This window comes from Diprion similis, chromosome 7 (genome assembly GCF_021155765.1).
Source record: "Diprion similis isolate iyDipSimi1 chromosome 7, iyDipSimi1.1, whole genome shotgun sequence".
Lineage (NCBI taxonomy): Eukaryota > Metazoa > Arthropoda > Insecta > Hymenoptera > Diprionidae > Diprion > Diprion similis.
The window spans coordinates 5,715,207-5,734,286 of NC_060111.1; the positions used below are offsets into that span (position 1 = coordinate 5,715,207).

General features: G+C 33.6%; 1 protein-coding gene across 6 annotated transcripts in view; it reads left to right on the forward strand.

Moving 5' to 3' along the window:
• The window catches only part of LOC124407847 (guanine nucleotide-binding protein G(q) subunit alpha), a 29,229-nt gene extending 10,660 nt beyond the window's left edge, over positions 1 to 18,569 (forward strand). Inside the window, exons 2-9 of one of the 6 annotated variants that reach the window (XM_046884378.1) lie at positions 8,132 to 8,316; positions 8,536 to 8,690; positions 9,650 to 9,778; positions 10,419 to 10,547; positions 11,780 to 11,909; positions 12,136 to 12,289; positions 14,587 to 14,694; positions 14,986 to 15,550. In XM_046884378.1, coding sequence (XP_046740334.1) covers positions 8,132 to 8,316; positions 8,536 to 8,690; positions 9,650 to 9,778; positions 10,419 to 10,547; positions 11,780 to 11,909; positions 12,136 to 12,289; positions 14,587 to 14,694; positions 14,986 to 15,068 — 1,073 coding nt within the window. In that variant the 3' untranslated portion in view covers positions 15,069 to 15,550. Of the gene's footprint in view, positions 1 to 8,131; positions 8,317 to 8,535; positions 8,691 to 9,649; positions 9,779 to 10,418; positions 10,548 to 11,779; positions 11,910 to 12,135; positions 12,290 to 12,815; positions 12,924 to 14,586; positions 14,695 to 14,985; positions 15,551 to 16,832 lie in introns of those variants that run through there. The other 5 variants (XM_046884377.1, XM_046884376.1, XM_046884374.1 and 2 more) reach the window with 5 other exon arrangements.
• Positions 18,570 to 19,080: the final 511 nt, after the last annotated feature.

Below are 19,080 nucleotides of genomic sequence, written 5' to 3' on the forward strand. Positions count from 1 at the left end.
GTGATTTTTTTTTTTATGACGATTTAACTCTGAGTTAAACGTCTCTCATTAAACTAAATATATTTTCACATTCTGAAGGATGAAGAAACGGAAAAATGCCTCGATTGCTTCTTCGTATATAGTTTCAACAATCTCGAAGTTCGTTACTTTGACGTGAATCAAATGTACAAATAAAAAATCAACCTTCAGCAATTCTGGGATCAGTTTGAAAAAGATTTGAGTTTTTAAAATCTCATGATTATCTATGAAAATGGTTTATCGTGATTTTTCCGAATTTCAGACAATCGCATTTTTCTTTTCTTTTTTTTTTACTACTGATTACTGCTACATGGTCTCCAGTATTCATGAAAATTATGGGATCAGGAAATTCTCAGGGAATTTCACGTCGTATCTGGAATATAATAATTTTTATCCTAGGTTCATAAAAGTTTAACCATTTGGTGAGAAAAAACAAATTTTTCTTTCAACTTTCAGGCAATGTTCACGAACCAAGCACTGACTTTTTAAAAATTCTACGTTCTAGCGAATTCTTACAAATTCATCTCACAATGAACTGTGCTCTAGTCAAATATAAAATATTCTTGTTCGTATGACTGTTGTATTTTTTATTTATTGTTTATATAAGAATAAACTGGATAAATAATTATTCTTGTCTACAAAAACCTGGAATTCTCAGGGAATTACGTTTTCAAAAATAACTGGGGACACCCTGTATTAATTATTTGCTAAAAATGTGTTACTGGGAGAAATCAGCGAGCATTGATTCTAACTTACAATAAATTATCATCGTCATCTATAAAGCATTTTATACCAACTGTGTCCAATTACAATTTGATTTATTGGTGAATTTAATATCAGTGGACAATTGACTTAAAATCCTCCGTTTAACGATGCTGATATTTTTATCAAATAGTAACATAAATGATGATTGATTTCTTACACTTATAGAAGATTTTCTCCAAATAATTACTCCCACGGTCGAATTATATGCTAAATACCAAGAGTTTAATAAACTAAATATGTACGTTTTAAATAATGGCAAACTTGTCAGAGCTTGCGAGAAGATACAGGGTTGGTTGAAAGATCTGTGCTTTTGAGGAGATTCCTATTTATTTATTTATTGGAAACCAATTTCGGGGGCTTCCGGGTTAAATTTCAAAAAAGTTTAAAACAAGATTAATCCTAACCTACATTATATCACACAAAATGGTGCTAATGTTGTGGGGAAAAAACGGGGTGAAAGTAAAAATACAGAAAAGTCAAAAAATCGAAAGGCCACAATATCGAATTTCCAAAAAAGTGAAAACTTGATATATAGAATTTAAAAATTTCAAGAGTCGAATCATGAAGAAGTAAAAAAGTTTAGAAAGTTTAGAACATAGAATGCCAAAGAATGTAGAATCCTCAGAATTATTCCAAACAATACAGAATCACATACAGATTCTCGATTCTGCTATTCCATGTTTTGACCTTTCTATACATTCCCTGTATTACTCTCACTTACATACTTCAACTTTCCAAATTTTCGAAAATTATACGAATAAAAAAACAGCCTCTATAAAAATTCGATATTCTGGGTCCTTCAATGATTCATCGATTCAATTTTTTTACCCCTACCCAAAGAAAAATAAATAAATAAAAACGATGCAGGGATAATGCATCAATGGAAGTCACAGCTGCAACCCCAGAAAGCGGCATCTTGGGTTTTGAAATTTTCTATTCAAAATTACCCGTCATTCCTCGTAGTTTCAACCAACACCGTCCGCCCGAAACCGAATAGACAAACCGTGTGTTCGTTCGTCCGTTCTTTCGTTCGTATGCAGCGGCGCGGGCGGCCGGCTAAACACGGTCTGTCGGTCTGTCGGTCTGTCGGTCGGTTGGTCGGGCTCCCGATACGGCGGGTGGGGCTCGTCGGCGTCTATCGACCGAACCCGGCGCGGAGCGGGCGAGGAGGACCCGCCGCCCCAGGAAGCTTACGCTCTGAATCTAGCCGGCGAGGAGGCAAGGAAGATCCTCCGCGACTCGTCTTCCGCGCCGTCTCGCATCTTTCCGTCTTTCCGGTGTCTTTCCTTCTTTATCGACGGAGTTCGAGACGCGGCAGGGCCGAGCGATCGGCGCGATCGGCACCCGGCATCTGTACGCGGTACTAGGTGGTTCCCCACGCACGTGACTCCGTCACCGCGTCGTGTCACCTGACCGATTTTTGAGGATCGCTAACTTACCGACCGCGTTCAACGGCACTTGTTTTTTGTACTATGGTCAGTTGGAAAAGCCCGGCGTTACGCGTATCTGAAAATAAACCAGAGAGAAGTGAAATTTTGTAATATAAAATGACGAATACTACATAATATATAAATGAGAAAGTCTTATTTCATGCGACGGTAATTGACGGATGTTTGGCACTCATAGCATTGATTATTGTTTTATATTGCCGGATACAATTCCTTGAGATATTTTCAGCTCGCCACATGTCTGGAAAATCTGGAAAACCTGGCAATGTCAGGGGATTTTTAATTTGGTTATGGACAAAACTGATAATGTCACTTTTCGATCATTCGAATTGAATTTTAACCGAATGTAGAGGTTTTAGGTTTTAGTAACTTACTAGAGTTTGGAAAATGTCAGGGAAAACTAAGGTTTAGGACGTGAAAAAACTGGAAATGTCATGAAATTTTTTTCCCAAAAATTTGTCCCCACCCTGTATTTTTTCACCACCACGAAACTAAACACTTTTTACGGAACATTTTGCTTCGGAATTGCGGTAAAAAAAATAGCGCTGACTATGGCATTTTTACTGCATCGGTATCTGACATTTTACTCGGTCGGTAAAATCTAACTGTAGCATCCTCTTAAGAATTCTTATCACAAGAATCTGGATTATAATCTTCAATATCCTTCGAATCGATTTGGAATTTTTCCGTATCAAAATGATCTTGGTATATTGTTAGAAAGCGAGTGGCTCTGGTCAGCAACAAGGGTTGTTAAATAAACATCGTATAGTTTTTTTTTTAAGTATTTTTTTCGCTAGCTGACCAAAGCGCACTCCGTTTAACATGAAAATGATTCTACCACGTGAAAAATATTTCAATCGAATCCATGTTTTACAAAATAATTAGATGGATTTTCGTTAATACTATCAAATCGGTCACGTGACGACGTGCTCAAAACCCATTAAAGGGGTTCATTGATCAAAAAAAAAAAAAATCGTTCCTTTTTTTTCGTTTCTGGAATTATAAAGAAAAGCTTTGATATCGATTCAAAATTGACAGAAATTTGGAAGATTTGTTCGATTTCACTCTACCGTGATTCATTTTGTTAAGTAGACTATTATTTACCAAGTCGTCGTCACAGATTTTTTTTTTTTTCTTTCTTTTTTTCAGTAGTCAATTCAATATTAATGCCACTTGTTGATCCGATAATCAATATCGGTCAATGTTTTAAAATTAAATACTCAACGATGACTACACAACAACAACAAAAACAACAACAATTGAACTAATTTACCATATTTTGAAGAATTTTAAAACGATTTGTAATGAAGTATAGACATAGATAAGCTTTGTTTTATAATTTCCGTATTTTCAATTTTTTTTTTATTCCTAAACTAACCCTCGTAGTTCACGAATGAAATTGCTGCATGCAGAGTTTACAAAATTTATCTTTCAACCTCGCTTCCAATTATCTCTCATAACTCATGAATTTGAAATCAGATTTGAAGTTCGGTAATATGAGGTTATAATTTACGAATGGTACACTTTTGTCACAAACAGACAACTTTTGCCTTTGTTTATAACGATGGGAAAATTTTACCACCGATGATGATGTAGTAAATCGGTGATTATGCTTCGCGAGAAATACCACTGATTCTACAAATGCAGAATCTCAATGTTCACGCATTAATTACATTAATCGCAACAATCTGACCACAAACCCCTTCGTCATCGACTCTGCAGATCTTTTATATCCGTTATTCATTGAAATTATGAAATCAGGGAATTCTCAGCGAATTTGATATACCTTAAGGGGAAAAAAAAAAAAAAAAAAAAAAACCTGGAAATCACAGGGAATATACTATATGGGTGGTGAAATTTACAATCTGTAGTCATCGAATTACTGCAGCAACAGTATTGATGTGAGGAAAAGGAATGAAACCTCGCTTCAGGGACGAGTAACTTTACAGTTTTTTTTATCCCCTAAAATTATTTCGGTTCAAATAAATCTCGTTCATTTTAATGGAATCTAAATTTGACTTTCTTTTTAACGACAATTCAAATAAATTTTGATTCTTTTGATTGAAATTAGAATCTATTATACATTATACGCCGTAAAAAAGGAAAGTTTAATATCTTCGAGATAAATTCTTGACATTACGATATCACTAATTGTGTGTATAAAAAGTACTTCATCAAATCCGGTGAAAATTTTTTTAATCGATTCTTCTCGCAAACACACAATATCTTTGAAATCAAGATATTATAATTAACTACGCTCGATTCAAGTAAATGGTAAATTAATCTCATTTTCATACTACCAGTAACTGTTCGTAATACCTCTTATACTACAAGCTATATATATATATATATATATATAAAATACTAAAATTTAGTCTAAATTTATGAAAATTGTTGTAACTTCTATTTTCGGGACATATTTACGATGATGTAATCAACGTATTACACACTTGAATACATTGAACATTTAATCAGTATCTATTTGCATACTTTTTTTCCATTAGTTTTAATTTCTTTTTTTGGAGAGGGGGGGGGGGGGGTCGAATCGTTCGAATTTTAGCGACTATTCGGATGGTCGAGAATTTTGTATTAATATCGAAGAGAAAAAACCTAAAAATCTCAGGGAATTTCATGTCGTATCTGGAATATAATAATTTTCATCCTGGGTTCATACAAAATTTAGCCATTTGGTGAGAAAAAACAAATTTTTCTTTCAACTTCAAGGCAATGCTCATGAACCGAGCACTGACCTCTTAAAAATTGTACGTTCTAGCGAATTCTTATAAATTCGCCTCACAATGAGCTGTGATCTCGTCAAATTTAGAATATTCTTGTTCGTATGACTGTTGTATTTTTCATTTATTGTGTAGATAAGAATAAACTGGATAAATAATGATTCTTGTCTGAAAAATCTAGAATTCTCAGGGAATATCACAAATAACTCAACACCCAGTAACAATAATGCTAATAATAATACAGAGCTATGATAAATGTATGGAAAAATCGAAATCGATTGATCGAACTGAATAGGGATGATAGAAATCAAATGTCGGTTTGTCAGAAGGAACGAAATATCGAAATTTTCATATTCATAGAATAATCAAAATTTCGTGAATTTTTTTAATACACATCTACATTTTCTTATTCTACATTTCAAATTTCTTCATTACCTATTTATTAATTTACATTTTTAATGCTCTTTCAATTAGAATTTTAACCTCATTAAAAATCCCATCTTTGCAACCCTTCAATTCCTTCATTATTCCATATTTTTTTTCATTGCGTCGCGGGGGTGGCAGCCACTCGGTTCACCGCGCGTAACGTCATCTACAGAGTAGGCATGCCAAGCGAGCAGCGCAAACGCTGAGTAGAGCGTCTCTGTGTGAGCAAAGAGCTCACCTTGCCTTGCTCTCTTCGCAAGCTCGGTTTCCAAGCTCGGCTCGACTCGGCTCGACTCGGCTCGACTCGGCTCGACTCGGCCGGCCGCCGGTTCATTCATGCTTTTCACCGTCGGTCGCGATACCACCTCCCCCCTCCCCTTCCCCTTCCCCTTCCACTTCCTCTCTCCCTTCACTCTCATCTCTTCCTCATTTCGGCCTGGGTCTTCGCGTCGGCGCGTCGCGTCGGTCGCGTCGACGTAGGTATCCGCTCCCACTCTAAGGATCTCTCTTTCTCTCTCCATCCATCTCTCTTGACTTTGTTGCTTTCTCTCTATTATTATTAAAATTAATTTAGCCTTAGTTTGTTATTATTGCTTCTCTTTTTTTCTTGTAATTTATGCCTGTGGTCCTTAGAGAGTTATGTATACTACAGGATTCTCTCTCTCTCTCTCTCTCTCTCTCTCTCTCTCTCTCTCTCTCTCTCTTTTACACTTTATTCTCTGTAGTTTTATTGTATTTTAATTCACTGTCTATTATTTATTGTATTTCATTTTACCTTAGTTTATTATCTACAGTTTCGATATTATAATGCTTGAGGTATTTTTTTGCCCTGGCTGTACACTGTCTATTTATTTATTTATTTATTTATTTACTTGTTTTTTTTTTTTTATTTCTATATACATAATCAACAAATGGTAAGATTTAAACAGCGAATGAGCAAAAATACAAAAATCCGTTTGAATAAAATCAGGTATTGTAGATAAAAATGGAACGAATCTTTCCAGATTTTGAATAGTTTTTTAAATAAAGCATCGATAATCTAAGCTTTTGTTTATAATTTCAAGATTTTTCAGTTTTCTATTTTTAAAGATATCTTCATACATACCTCAGTAATCGTACAATTGGATAAACAATCTATGTACGACTACTTTGTTGTTGAATCATTTTTTATTATCAACTCTGCGATATTTACAGAAAAATGGGTGATAAACAAATGAATCGTTTTCTAAAAAATTCGTAAATCATTCGCAATTTGTTGAAAGGAAAGAAAAATGAAATACTCTGGACAGTTAGTTTTTATATAGCTTCTTTCGTTAGAAATTCCAATAAATATTTAAGAAAGCTTTCAATCCTTCGAATGGTATTTAATAGCTTCAACGACTATAACGTAAATTTGTCAGGAACAAAACAATGAATTACTTCAAATTAAAGTATTAATATGCAGCATCGATTCATTTTCTACTCCAATAGGTTCGTAATTGATCGACCTACGTGTGACTAAAATTTAATGACCTACAGTCCTTTGTTGCTGTTATCATTAATGTGCACGAGGACTTTTCCAAACTGCTATGATGATGTGTAAAAAGATTTTTAGCAAAATAAAGAGACAAAAACAATTTATCTAATTAAAGAAGTTGAGCTCAACGAGTATAGATCAAATCGATGAAACATCTTTATTGCAGAGATTACATTACGACTATGTCGACGACGACGATAATGATGACGATAATAATAATTATACTTAATTGAAGAGGTCAATAATATAATTTTGCCTCTATAAACTGGATTTGAAACACCTGTCGATAATGATTTTCCAAATTCTTTCTTTGATATATGTTTACAGTTATTATGCAGTTTTCTAATGTGATCAATTAATCTGAGCTAATGAAATTCGCGCGCGTATACACGTTATAATTAATTTATATTTCAATTCTATTCTATTTCATTCTGTCCATCAAAAAGAACGTCATATCACCTTTTATCTATTCAGTTATTCAAATGAATGTAATCGTTGCGTTGTTGCTTTGTGATGAAGAATGTGGTACAAATTGCCAATTTATTTGTAACACTTTAATCGCCCCTCGTACTCATTCAATTCGAACAGCTATTGCATTTTATTATGAGATGTACAATAGTTGAAAGTATAAGAGCTCAATGCATTGATGCGGTCCATAATCTAGAAGCATAAAAGCATTTTCAAATTCAATTTTACACTATGTTTGATAATTTTTTTTTCTTTTTTTTTTTTCACTTACCACCTTTATGCTGGGAATATACACCTATTTGTCTGATATCTTTCCTGAAACTTTGTCAATCCCCCAAAAAGTGTTTTTTTTACAACTTCTTTGAAAAAAAAAACATCATTTCTTTTTCCAAATTACTCAAACTCATTCATTTCATTTTCTGATGCAAGTTCAAATTACTTGATTCAAATCAGGTTCAGTCGAATATAGTAAATTTATTTAGAGCAACTTATAATTTGCAACCAAGATGTGAATGTTATCGTTTGCCAATAAAAATGATGAACTGATTTATTTTATTCATAAATAATTTTAATTTTGCGAAACGGGCTTCGTCCTATTAGTCTGCTGTAAATATGAACGATACTAATGTTAATTTTCCGTATCTCTGGAAATTATTTGCTTGCACGTTGCCAATGAGAAATAATATTGTTATTGATAATAATCTTCTTATATGTAAGGAATAAAATTTTCTAACAAAGATTGAAATAATTTTCAGGCACTGGTGAGTCGGGTAAATCTACATTCATCAAACAGATGAGAATCATTCACGGTTCTGGATACTCGGACGAAGACAAACGAGGGTTTATTAAGCTGGTTTACCAAAATATATTCATGGCTATGCAGTCAATGATCCGAGCCATGGATCTGCTCAAGATCCAATACGCAGAATCTTCAAATATAGTAAGTAACGTAGCTGCTTGAAAACTCTGTTTACGCACTTGAGTATGCTATCCATGTCGTAGGCAGCGGTTGAATATGATCAAAGAAAAACACTCGACAAATGCAAATCGTTGCCACTTCTCAGGTTGTCGTCAATGCAACTCAAATTGTGGGCAAATAAGCGATTCTACTAGGAACTGAAACCGTTTGCTAATTACTATTCATTTTTGTTTAATTTAGGAGAAAGCAGAGCTTATACGAAGCGTAGATTTTGAAACAGTAACGACATTTGAAAGCCCATATGTAGAAGCGATAAAAGACTTGTGGGCAGAGGCTGGGATTCAGGAATGTTACGACCGTCGACGAGAATACCAGCTTACAGACTCTGCGAAATAGTGAGTATCGCTATCAATGAAATTCATTACAAGTAGAAATAACTTGTGTATGAATAAGTTTTATCCGTACAAGTTACAAAATTAAATGCTTTTTCTTACAGGCTTAAATAGATTACCGTAGCTTGAAATGTCGTTAAGCATCTTATCATAAGAAGTATATTATTTTAACAAGCAAAAAGTCATTACTTGTTACGTTAAACATCATTTTTCACTAATCTCTACACAGGTTTTCAAATATTCACGGTCTATTACCTTGGCGATGTCTTTTTTTCTTTCTTTCTTTTTTTTTCTTTACAATCGGACGGAAGGAATACCACGAATTCCAGACATGCCCCGGATTCCAATGTAATAGAATATTTACAATGCCCTAATAATGTTGCTTCTTTTTTCTTATCTCTCTCTTTCTTTATACACCGTGACGCACATATCTCAAAAGCTTCATACAAAAGTAGTGCTAACAACGAGAGAGCGAGGGAGAGAGAGAGAGGGGAGAAAGAGAGAGAGAAATGTCCAACTCGCATGGTAACAAGATAAAAAATTCTATCCACAAATAACTGGATTCAGGTGTAATGCAGAACGATTATATCTTTGATTACAAATGGCATGGTTAGTGATAGCAATATAATCTCTCCGACTTTGATTACTCTCTGACCACAACACAGCCGATGCAATTGAGACGAATACCTTCAGTACCGCACAATGCTGTTTGCTGTAATTCGTAAAAATCGTATCTCGTGTTACGAGTCATCTTGTTTCCGTAATTTTTCTTTTTTCTTTTGCTATTTTCCCCCTTGTTTATTGATTTATTATAATTTACAGCATATGAAAACGACATGCCCGAGAAAAAGTTTTCAAACTTTGTTCTTCAGGAAACTGACGATCTTCGAATCTCATTTTTCAATCTAGTATAAAATCTTATGTCGAACAGACTTGCGGGTATTGAGCGTTTGATGTTACAGCTACCTCATGGAGATAGACCGGGTCGCAGCGCCTAACTACCTACCAACGGAGCAGGACATTTTGCGCGTCAGAGTACCCACAACTGGTATTATTGAGTATCCGTTTGACTTGGAAGAGATCCGGTTTAGGTATGTCGGTATAACCAGTGGAGGAAGATCGTCGACAAGCTGCCTGCTGCCTGATGCCTGCGTCAATTTTTTATCTCTGCATTGTGTCTGCATTTATATTGACTTGATTGTTACTAATTGTTGGTTTTATCGTCGTTGTTATTATTGTTATTATTATTAGTATTATTACTGTTCGATTTTGTCCCTTTTCGTTCTTTGATTCTCGTTGTTTACATTGCATCCGAATAATTGTATCACAGGCATTGTCTAAACTCCTTTTACAGTTTGTTCGGCGATAACATTCGTTGAAGAAGGTTTCTTTTTCCGTGTTTAGAAATGGCGTTCTTTTGTTCCGTTAGTCTGGTTAATCGTTGGATCGATTCTATCTGAAATCAATATTTCATTCACATTTTCTCTGGCACAGATCCCAATGGACTTTGCAATGTTATGGTAATATCCTGTTGTAATGATTTTTTTATTAGGAAAAAGTTGAAGCGAGAGGAGGAGCATGCGTTGGAATTGTAATACTGCGCCACCGAAATTAATCACGTTATGTTTCCTTGTTTTTTTTTTCCTCTTTGTATTTTGTTGTTGTTGTTGATGTTGTTTTATATTTGCATGGCATGCACTATCAACACTGTTGGCTTGGTTTGTTTTGCAGTTATCTTAGCGATCTCGAACGTATAGAAAAGCCTGACTACCTACCAACGGAGCAGGATATTCTCAGGGCTCGAGCTCCGACTACTGGAATAATTGAGTATCCCTTCGATTTGGACTCCATCATATTTAGGTACACTAACATCTCCATTATATTAAATAAGGAGTTATTTATTCTCCATTTTCTCTCCTTGAACTTTCAATGTCAATCCAATGAATTGACAAAACACCGGGGTAAATAGAAATTATAGATTTCCTTCTTTTTCTCTTCACATCTTGTCACGTCACATTCTTTACGGTATTCTTATATATCGGCATTCATCAAAGCTTTTCTCTCATCATAATCACAAAGGTTGTGCTACGAGTAATTCAATCTGTCGCATTTCAATATTCCGTTAAATTCGAACAATTACTTTATTTTCACTTTTCTTTTAAGATGAGTTTGCGATGTTTCATTAACATTTACAAGTTTCATGTTACGATTATAGACATTGATTTATATGAAAAAACTACGTTTTTTTAAAACTAAACTCGTTTTAATCATTTCTGGATGATCTACAGTTTATCCCTGAATGGTATTTTGTCGTATTTTTTTTTTCGTCTGTATTTGTTGTACGTTGTAATACACATACAATTATATGTACACATATAAAGCATGGCGTGGTATGCATTAGTAGACCAATAGTGATTATAATTAATACATCGGTGTTGAATTGCTTATTGATACAATCGGTTGAGTAATATTCTAATGTCGGTGGCTTATTTATTGGTATGTTTTTTTTTCAATCCTGTTCTCCATCTCACGACGTGGTTTTTGCTTGATTCTACCGTTATTCATTGTTGTATTTTCTCTTTTTTTTTTTTTTGCTATCAAAGAAATAATTGATTATACTTTCGAGCACTTGCTTTAGTTGTATGTAGTTTTCTCTGAAGTTGTGAACAGCATGCAAATTTTTCGAATGATGAATATTGCCCAAAATTTCATTTGCATTATCGTGCGTACATGTACACATGTTAAGATTAAATTACAGCTAAGAAGAAATTTTTTCTTTTTTCTTTTAATGTAGAGTCTGTCGAAAGTTATTGTCATTTTGCACATTGGTTTTTATAGTAAATACTTTACTTTATCAGATCGAATATTTGCGTTTCAATGTTATGATAACGCTATTTTTGCAATCATCAATTCCTGAATTATTAAAACATCTATCAAGAATTTAAAACTGCCAGTCGACATAGCAATGCTAAAATAAAGGCATGCAACACGTACGCGTTGCTTTGCCTTATGTATAATTAATTAACTAGCTTTTTTCTCAATACCAAGTTGAAATACATTACTAAGTTGAAATTGTGAACGTTTGTCTGCAGGATGGTAGACGTCGGGGGACAGAGATCTGAAAGAAGAAAATGGATTCATTGTTTCGAAAACGTCACTTCCATTATATTTTTAGTAGCTCTAAGTGAATATGATCAAATTTTATTTGAATCTGAAAACGAGGTGAGTAACTTGATATAAGTTTAATCTAATTTTTATGTACCAATTAAGTTAACTACACACATGCAACTTTGTGGCATTAACTTTTCACAAAATTAAAGAATTTACAGACTACGTTTGAATCTACGTAAATTGAAATCCGGAGAAAGTATTAGTCTGAAAGATTGGTTGACGAGTAATATTGTTTTTGCAACCAGTAATCAGTCATAATATGTACTTTTATTTACAGAATCGCATGGAGGAGAGCAAGGCGTTGTTCAAAACGATCATAACATATCCGTGGTTTCAACACTCCTCTGTTATTCTGTTCCTAAACAAAAAAGATCTTCTTGAGGAGAAGATTTTGTACTCTCATCTCGTCGACTACTTTCCAGAATACGAAGGTGAGCGCAATTATTGATCCCTGAATATTCCTTTAATTGGAGACGATTAAACAAAAAGAAACCTCTGGTCAACTAAATAGATTTCTTTCAGAAACAAATATAGCGTTTGCGTATCTTCAATCGCATAATAATTAGGCTTCAGCCATACTACTTAATTTCAATTACGCCTACTGGTATAAATTCAATTTTTCAATCTAGACCACGTTCTGATAGTCTGCAGTCATGATCGTTTTCTACAACTTTATTCAATAGCTCGTGTCTTTGAATCAATGAAACGATTTTTCACTAAAAATTAGCGACAAACATATTTAGAGCTAATATTTCTGGTCATTTTAATCTTTGTTCGCAAGATAAGGTGAATGTTGAGGAAAGGAAAATTTTTTCTCACCTTCGTAGACTCAGTTGGGCATTGATCTATGTAGTTAAATATAATCATTCATAAACTTGGGTAGCTTAGTCGTGTAACGTTAACATGGAAAGAGAAAAATTGTTTCGTTGTGTTAAAAGAATAAGTTTTGTGGGATAGGGCCTAAAATGGATCACGTACCGGCCAGGGAATTCATCTTAAAGGTGTACCTCAGTTCTAATCCAGACCCTGACCGCATGTGCTACTCTCACTTCACTGCAGCAACAGGTCTGTTTCTAAACTCTCCTCGCTCAGTGAGAGCTGGTCTGATCTTTGCAACCCTTTTGTGCTGCTAGCAATCTTGATAGTTGGTAAAAATATTTGAAGAAAAAAATCCTCTTACCTCTTACTATAATGACAATGATAATTTCTTCTTATCATTCTCATTTTTATCTGCAATAATAGTAAAACCAAATAGAAATCACGTCGAGAATCCCAATGTATTGCTTACTTCGCTGTTTCAAGAGATGCTTTTCGATACATACAATTCTCAAACTTCTAAACGTCGATAAGTTTCTTCGTCGATAAATTATTGCTGCCAAATTTTGATAATCATAAGTATTTTCAGGCCTGGTAAGAAGTAACTTTTTAAATAGAATTGAAATATGATGCTCAAGTATTTTTCTTTATTAAAGAATCTGATTTTGTCGGTAATTTTTTGGCCAATAATCTATAAAGAAGAAAAACAGTAACACATCGATAAAGTAAAAACTCATAATTTGAATCCTTTTGAGCAATTTAATTTTCAAAATTTTTGTTTTCGAGATGCTTAGAAGAAACATTTTCAAATTTTTATTTTACAGTTCTTCGTACAACGAATATAGCAATAAATATTGTGGAATCTGACAAACTTTCCTGATGCTCCAGTTGTGGTATCGTAATTGAAAATTGACCCTTAGTGCAAAATCCTTAGGTGAAAGAGCGACCCTGTAATCTCGTGTTGTTACATAACATTTTTTTTTATTTTTCAATCCATCACTTCAATTTTTTTATCTAGGAGATATTTGAATAACACAAATCAGCTGGGGAATTTTTTAATTTAGGTGAAGCTGACTTGAATGTGTGTATATATATATTATATATATATTTCGTAACACGTTGTTAAAAAAACTTCCTTCTTTGAAACATAGTGTTTTGAATACTAACATTGATATGTTTTATTTGCCACTGAAATTCATGTTACACAAGTTTCGATGTGTATAGTGTCAGGCAGCGAAGTATGTTACCGATATCATGTGTACGTGCAGCTAAAGTTTTTCACTATATGCGATGATTATAAAAATTTCGACGAATTTTTATTTATTCCATTAACAAGAGCCCGACTGTATATAAATATTATACAAGACATTTTTACAGGTGAATATTCATACCTCATGTCTTTTTTACCTTAGGGAAAAATTGAATCGACTTGTATAACTTGTCAAATAATATTACAAATCATAGAACCGAATGGTTTCCAACTATTGCGTAATCAAGCAAGCTACTTACAGGTCAGTTGGAAGGCTTCGCTGACCTCTATAAACGTTAATTCGATAAGTTGTCCTTCCCTATTATATTGGATTTACTTAACAAGTTCTTGCGCATCGAAATATGTACAATGCACAATATCAATTTGACGTATTTATCACTTACTGAAATATTGCTGTGTTGTTAGATTCTTCAATTATACCGCCGTTGTACAATTTGTTCATTTTTGTCTGCCTTATTTTCCATCGACGTAGAAAACGAAAAAAATGACAATTAAATTATCAGATAATTAAATTAGCAGCTCAAACCTCTAAGTCTTTGGTATAAAGAAAAAAAAAAAAAAAAGGTGATTACAGAAAGCTGCATATCCCCAGTAACTCTGACCTGTAGTAATGCCACTCCGAACGCTTCCTATTATCCACAGGCCCACAAAAAGAGGCTACATCAGCTAGAGAATTCATTCTCAGGATGTTTGTTGACCTTAATCCTGATGCGGAGAAGATTATTTATTCCCATTTCACATGCGCAACAGGTAAGTTACACCCGCTCCGCCAATTCCTGCTTGACCATTTACGCCGCATGCCTATTTAATGTATTCTTATTTCCTCTTTAATCGTGCTTTCGTATTATATTATATAGTTATATGTGTCTTGTTTAACTACGTTAAACTGTCCGATCAGAAAAAAAGTATTTCCATAAGAGTAGTATTTTCTGCCATTTTTTTGTTTCAATTGAAATACTTGTTTAATTTTGATAATTTCCTACTAACGTGTTTCTGTATGTGTATTGTGTTGCATGCTGCATACACGGGCCTGGTGAACAGATACAGAGAACATCAAGCTTGTCTTTTGCGCCGTGAAGGATACGATAATGCAAAGTGCTCTGAAGGAGTTTAATCTTGCGTAAATCGATCGTCGTAATTCGTTTTTTCAACTGTTTACACAAGCCACAAGCTTTGCAAATTCAACAACGTTTTGTCAAATTAAAATTTTAGGGCTGTCGCTTGCAATTGTGACTATTATTAATTTCATAGTCTTTAATAAAATATTGTGTTAGGATATTATTATTAATCATGAATGTTAGCTCCGTTCCTTTAGTAATATGATAAAATTTTAAAACGAATGATGCTCTAGCATATTATTAGAGATTACGACGAATCAAAGTACTTTCTTATGTCAACGATTATTTTTTTGCTGTTTTAAATTTCGTTTGGATTTCGTTTGGAAAATATATAACCGAAGAATCAAAGCGTGATTAGGTGGATTTGGAAGAATGAAAAATTTTCTTGTTTCGTTAAATTTCGACATTTAGCACAGCGATAGGAGATTAAAACTTTTTTCGTTTTCACTATACACGCATATACGTAATTACAATATATGTATTCAAATGTCAAGAAAGATTGCACAGTACATTGCCTGGAATGATATTTGAAATTAAATGTTTAGAGTTTTAGCTTGTAACTTTATGTGAAAGAAATTCGAAATTGAACCAAAAATTCACGAGTAAAAAACAAAACTTATTTTTTCAAGGTGAATCGAGTACAATGCTATTCACAAAAATATATTCACATTATGACAAATATGAAAATATACATCTCACTTCTTTGAACCTTGAATTTCTACAGATAATTTGAACGCATCCTTGTGTTGGAAAAATTGAAAAATGCATTTATAATGTATGGTTACATACAAATAAAATGAATAGCTTATCATTCTAATAAAATTCACCTCCATATTCAGCACTCATTTCTCATAGTTACATTAACACTTCTCGAATATATGCGATGCGATTAAATGATCATCAACAAACGCTTGGCCATAAAACTGTCTTACACTAAAATTGCACGAGTATGAAATATGTCTTTCAATATTGCATGCTTCAAATAATTATATGGTAAGTTTTATTTGATATACCTATAGACATAACAGTAACTCCAATAACATTATTAAATATATCGTTATTTTTATTTGCACTGACTGTTTATTCTTATAGTCCTGAATGAATTCAGTCTAATAAAAAACATAAATAAAAGCAAATGAGTATGTGATAAAAATATTGAAAGTGAAGAATTAATTTTATATCTAAAGTTTGATTCTTAATCACCGATAGTCACAGCGAAAGTTGCAGAGCTAATCGCATATCTATAAAACATTGCTCATCTCGCATCCATCATTAAACACAATTAATCTGCAGCCATAAAGCTTGTTGCGATGCACTGAGTATCTGTTGTGTCTTTCGGTTCATTACGTGTATGTTATATCAATTAATTGCATGACGATTATTTCCTCAAATAACTTGCTCGCTTACAGTGTTATTGTTGAGTGAATCAATGATGATATCTATTACCGATAGTACTTTCGGATAGTTTTGAAGTGTGCTAGAAATATGATATGCGAATATCAGTTCAGTATAAAATAATGTAGGGTCTGTTTTTCGATAAAAGAATATTTTTTTTCAAAGGTAGATTAAGACAGTAATAACAAGAATTTAATAAAAGTGGAGTACAGTTTGTCTATTTGGTTTAATTCCACCTCGTATAAAAAAAACAACTTTTTTTTTAAAGATTGGTTGATTTTGAGACCAATTTTCTCTTAAGAAAGATATAATGGTAAGGTATATAAACTGCTCTTTAAACTTTTTTAATGTTGTTTTTATTTCCCCCCATTACAGACACGGAAAACATCAGATTTGTGTTTGCGGCGGTGAAGGACACGATTCTTCAGTCCAACTTGAAGGAATACAATCTGGTGTAAGTGAAATACCTCCGATGAACAGGCTGGAAAAAAGCTGCTTTTGTCGACCCCGTATGAGATCATGGACACAAATATGGACTTTGTTGAGCGAGTGACAACAAACAAGATGGAAGAAAACAAAGTATCTACAAGAGATAAAAAAAAAATTTCATACGAAAACGAAAAACTCGTTTGTGGTGTCATCGGCACATCGCTGCTTCGTTAGAAGTGTACCAACCTTAGGTAGAAAATAATGCATGGGGGGGAATCCAGCGACAAATAAACAAACAAACAAACAAAACAAGGACCTAAATCTGAGAACGTTGTATACGTTCTTTCCTAACTTTTTCACTGTCAAAACCCAACAAACTGATTTTAATTTCATACTCTTCGCTGAATTTGTTACCTTTTTATAGCTTAGTTTAGTTGATCAAGCCCGGCTGACTGTGACATCGCCTCATTTTTATATTAATATATAAAACTATAGGAAAAACAATAAGGAAAAGGAAAAGGAGAGAAAGGATGGATAAAAGAAGGAATGAAAAAAGGAAAAAATATGGAAAACTTGGAAAAAAAATATTAAAAATATATATATATATAAAAGTAAATATAATTAAACACGGATATACCGCAAATGACAAGCATATGGTGGCGGTACTGCAGTTGTCTGTGCTAGTTTGTCGGAATTTTGTCCCGTAACTTTTATAACAATTTGCCAAGCATCCAATGAAATGCTCAGCAATGCAAATATGTTTGCAGTAAAACGGGACAAGTTTTTACTATCACGAATATAGTCGGTGATCCAAGTGAGAGCAATTCTAGTGCCATTTATTAGTGTGGTGTTTTTATTGCAAGACCTTTGTTAGATGCAAAAAACCAAAGTGTTTTTTTTTTGTTTTTTTTTTGTTTTGTTTTTGTTTTCGTGTCTATTCTTTTGTTTGTTTATATATTCTAATCTACGCAAGAAATGGGTAAGAGGTAGTTCTTCATGTGAATCAAATTTAATAATCGTCATACAAATATTATAACATATATGTGAGTGGATGTATGTATACAGTCATGTATACCTATATCCATGTACATGTATATTATACGCAAAGAAAATAAAATATAGAATAGCAAAAGATACCAAAAAGAAAGAGAAGTAAGAAGAAACTTTTCCCTTTACATTGAGAGAAGAGAGAGAAAGAAAGAAAAATTAAATTACCATATATAACATTAAAAGTCAAGAAAATACTAAGAAACTGCATCTGTTTTGATGTGAGTTTAGATAATTCGGAGGTGAAGGCGGATAGGATAAGGGGATAAGGATTACGGGGAATTTTCATCCTGTCGCATAATTCCTGCCGCTCTCTCCTCCGTTGCTGGAGCTCGGATAAAGTAGGGGCCTGCCCTAAGAGGCGCACAAATTCTACATACCTACATTATAATAATGAATATAATAATATGAATAATAATAATAATAATATTAATATTAATGATAATGATAATATTAATACGCTCCGAGAGACATGGAACGAACGTTATAAAAATTACTAATAAAACTCGGGTTGTACCATTTGAAGCGAAAATGAAAAACGGAGTTTAAAAAGGTGAGAATAACAAACAAAATGTCTCGTGAAAAAAAAAAAAAAAAAAAACTGACAAAAACAAACACAAACAAAACAAAAACAAAGAAACGAAATAGAACGTGGGGTCGTTACACGTTGGCGCGGCGTTATCTATTGCGCGGCAAGAGACATGGCACTGCTAATGATGATACGATAATACCTCTAGTCAGAGTCATGTACCTCGCTCGCATGTATCCACCTTTTACAGTCTGTGTACGTACGTATGAACTGCTCACTGCCTGCGCTCGCTAATGCTGGCCGGCGCGCTGCCCGCTGCAAGTAATCTCTGTTGGTAATAATAATTGTATCCGTCGCCGTAAAATAATGATACGTAATAACGCGTATGTATAAAATAATAATTATTATCACCTCATTTTTGTGGGGGCGTGTTGTGTACAACCTTTGCCCTTAGCCCAGAGAATACTAGCACGAAATATAAATTCTATACATTGTTTTTTTTTTCTTTCTTTGTTTTTTTCTTCTTTTTTTTTCAAATATATGTATAAGTGAATTCAATTAAACTATTCCAGTTGAATAAGTAAGGCGTTCAGTCATGTGCAGCCTGAAAGTCGTACT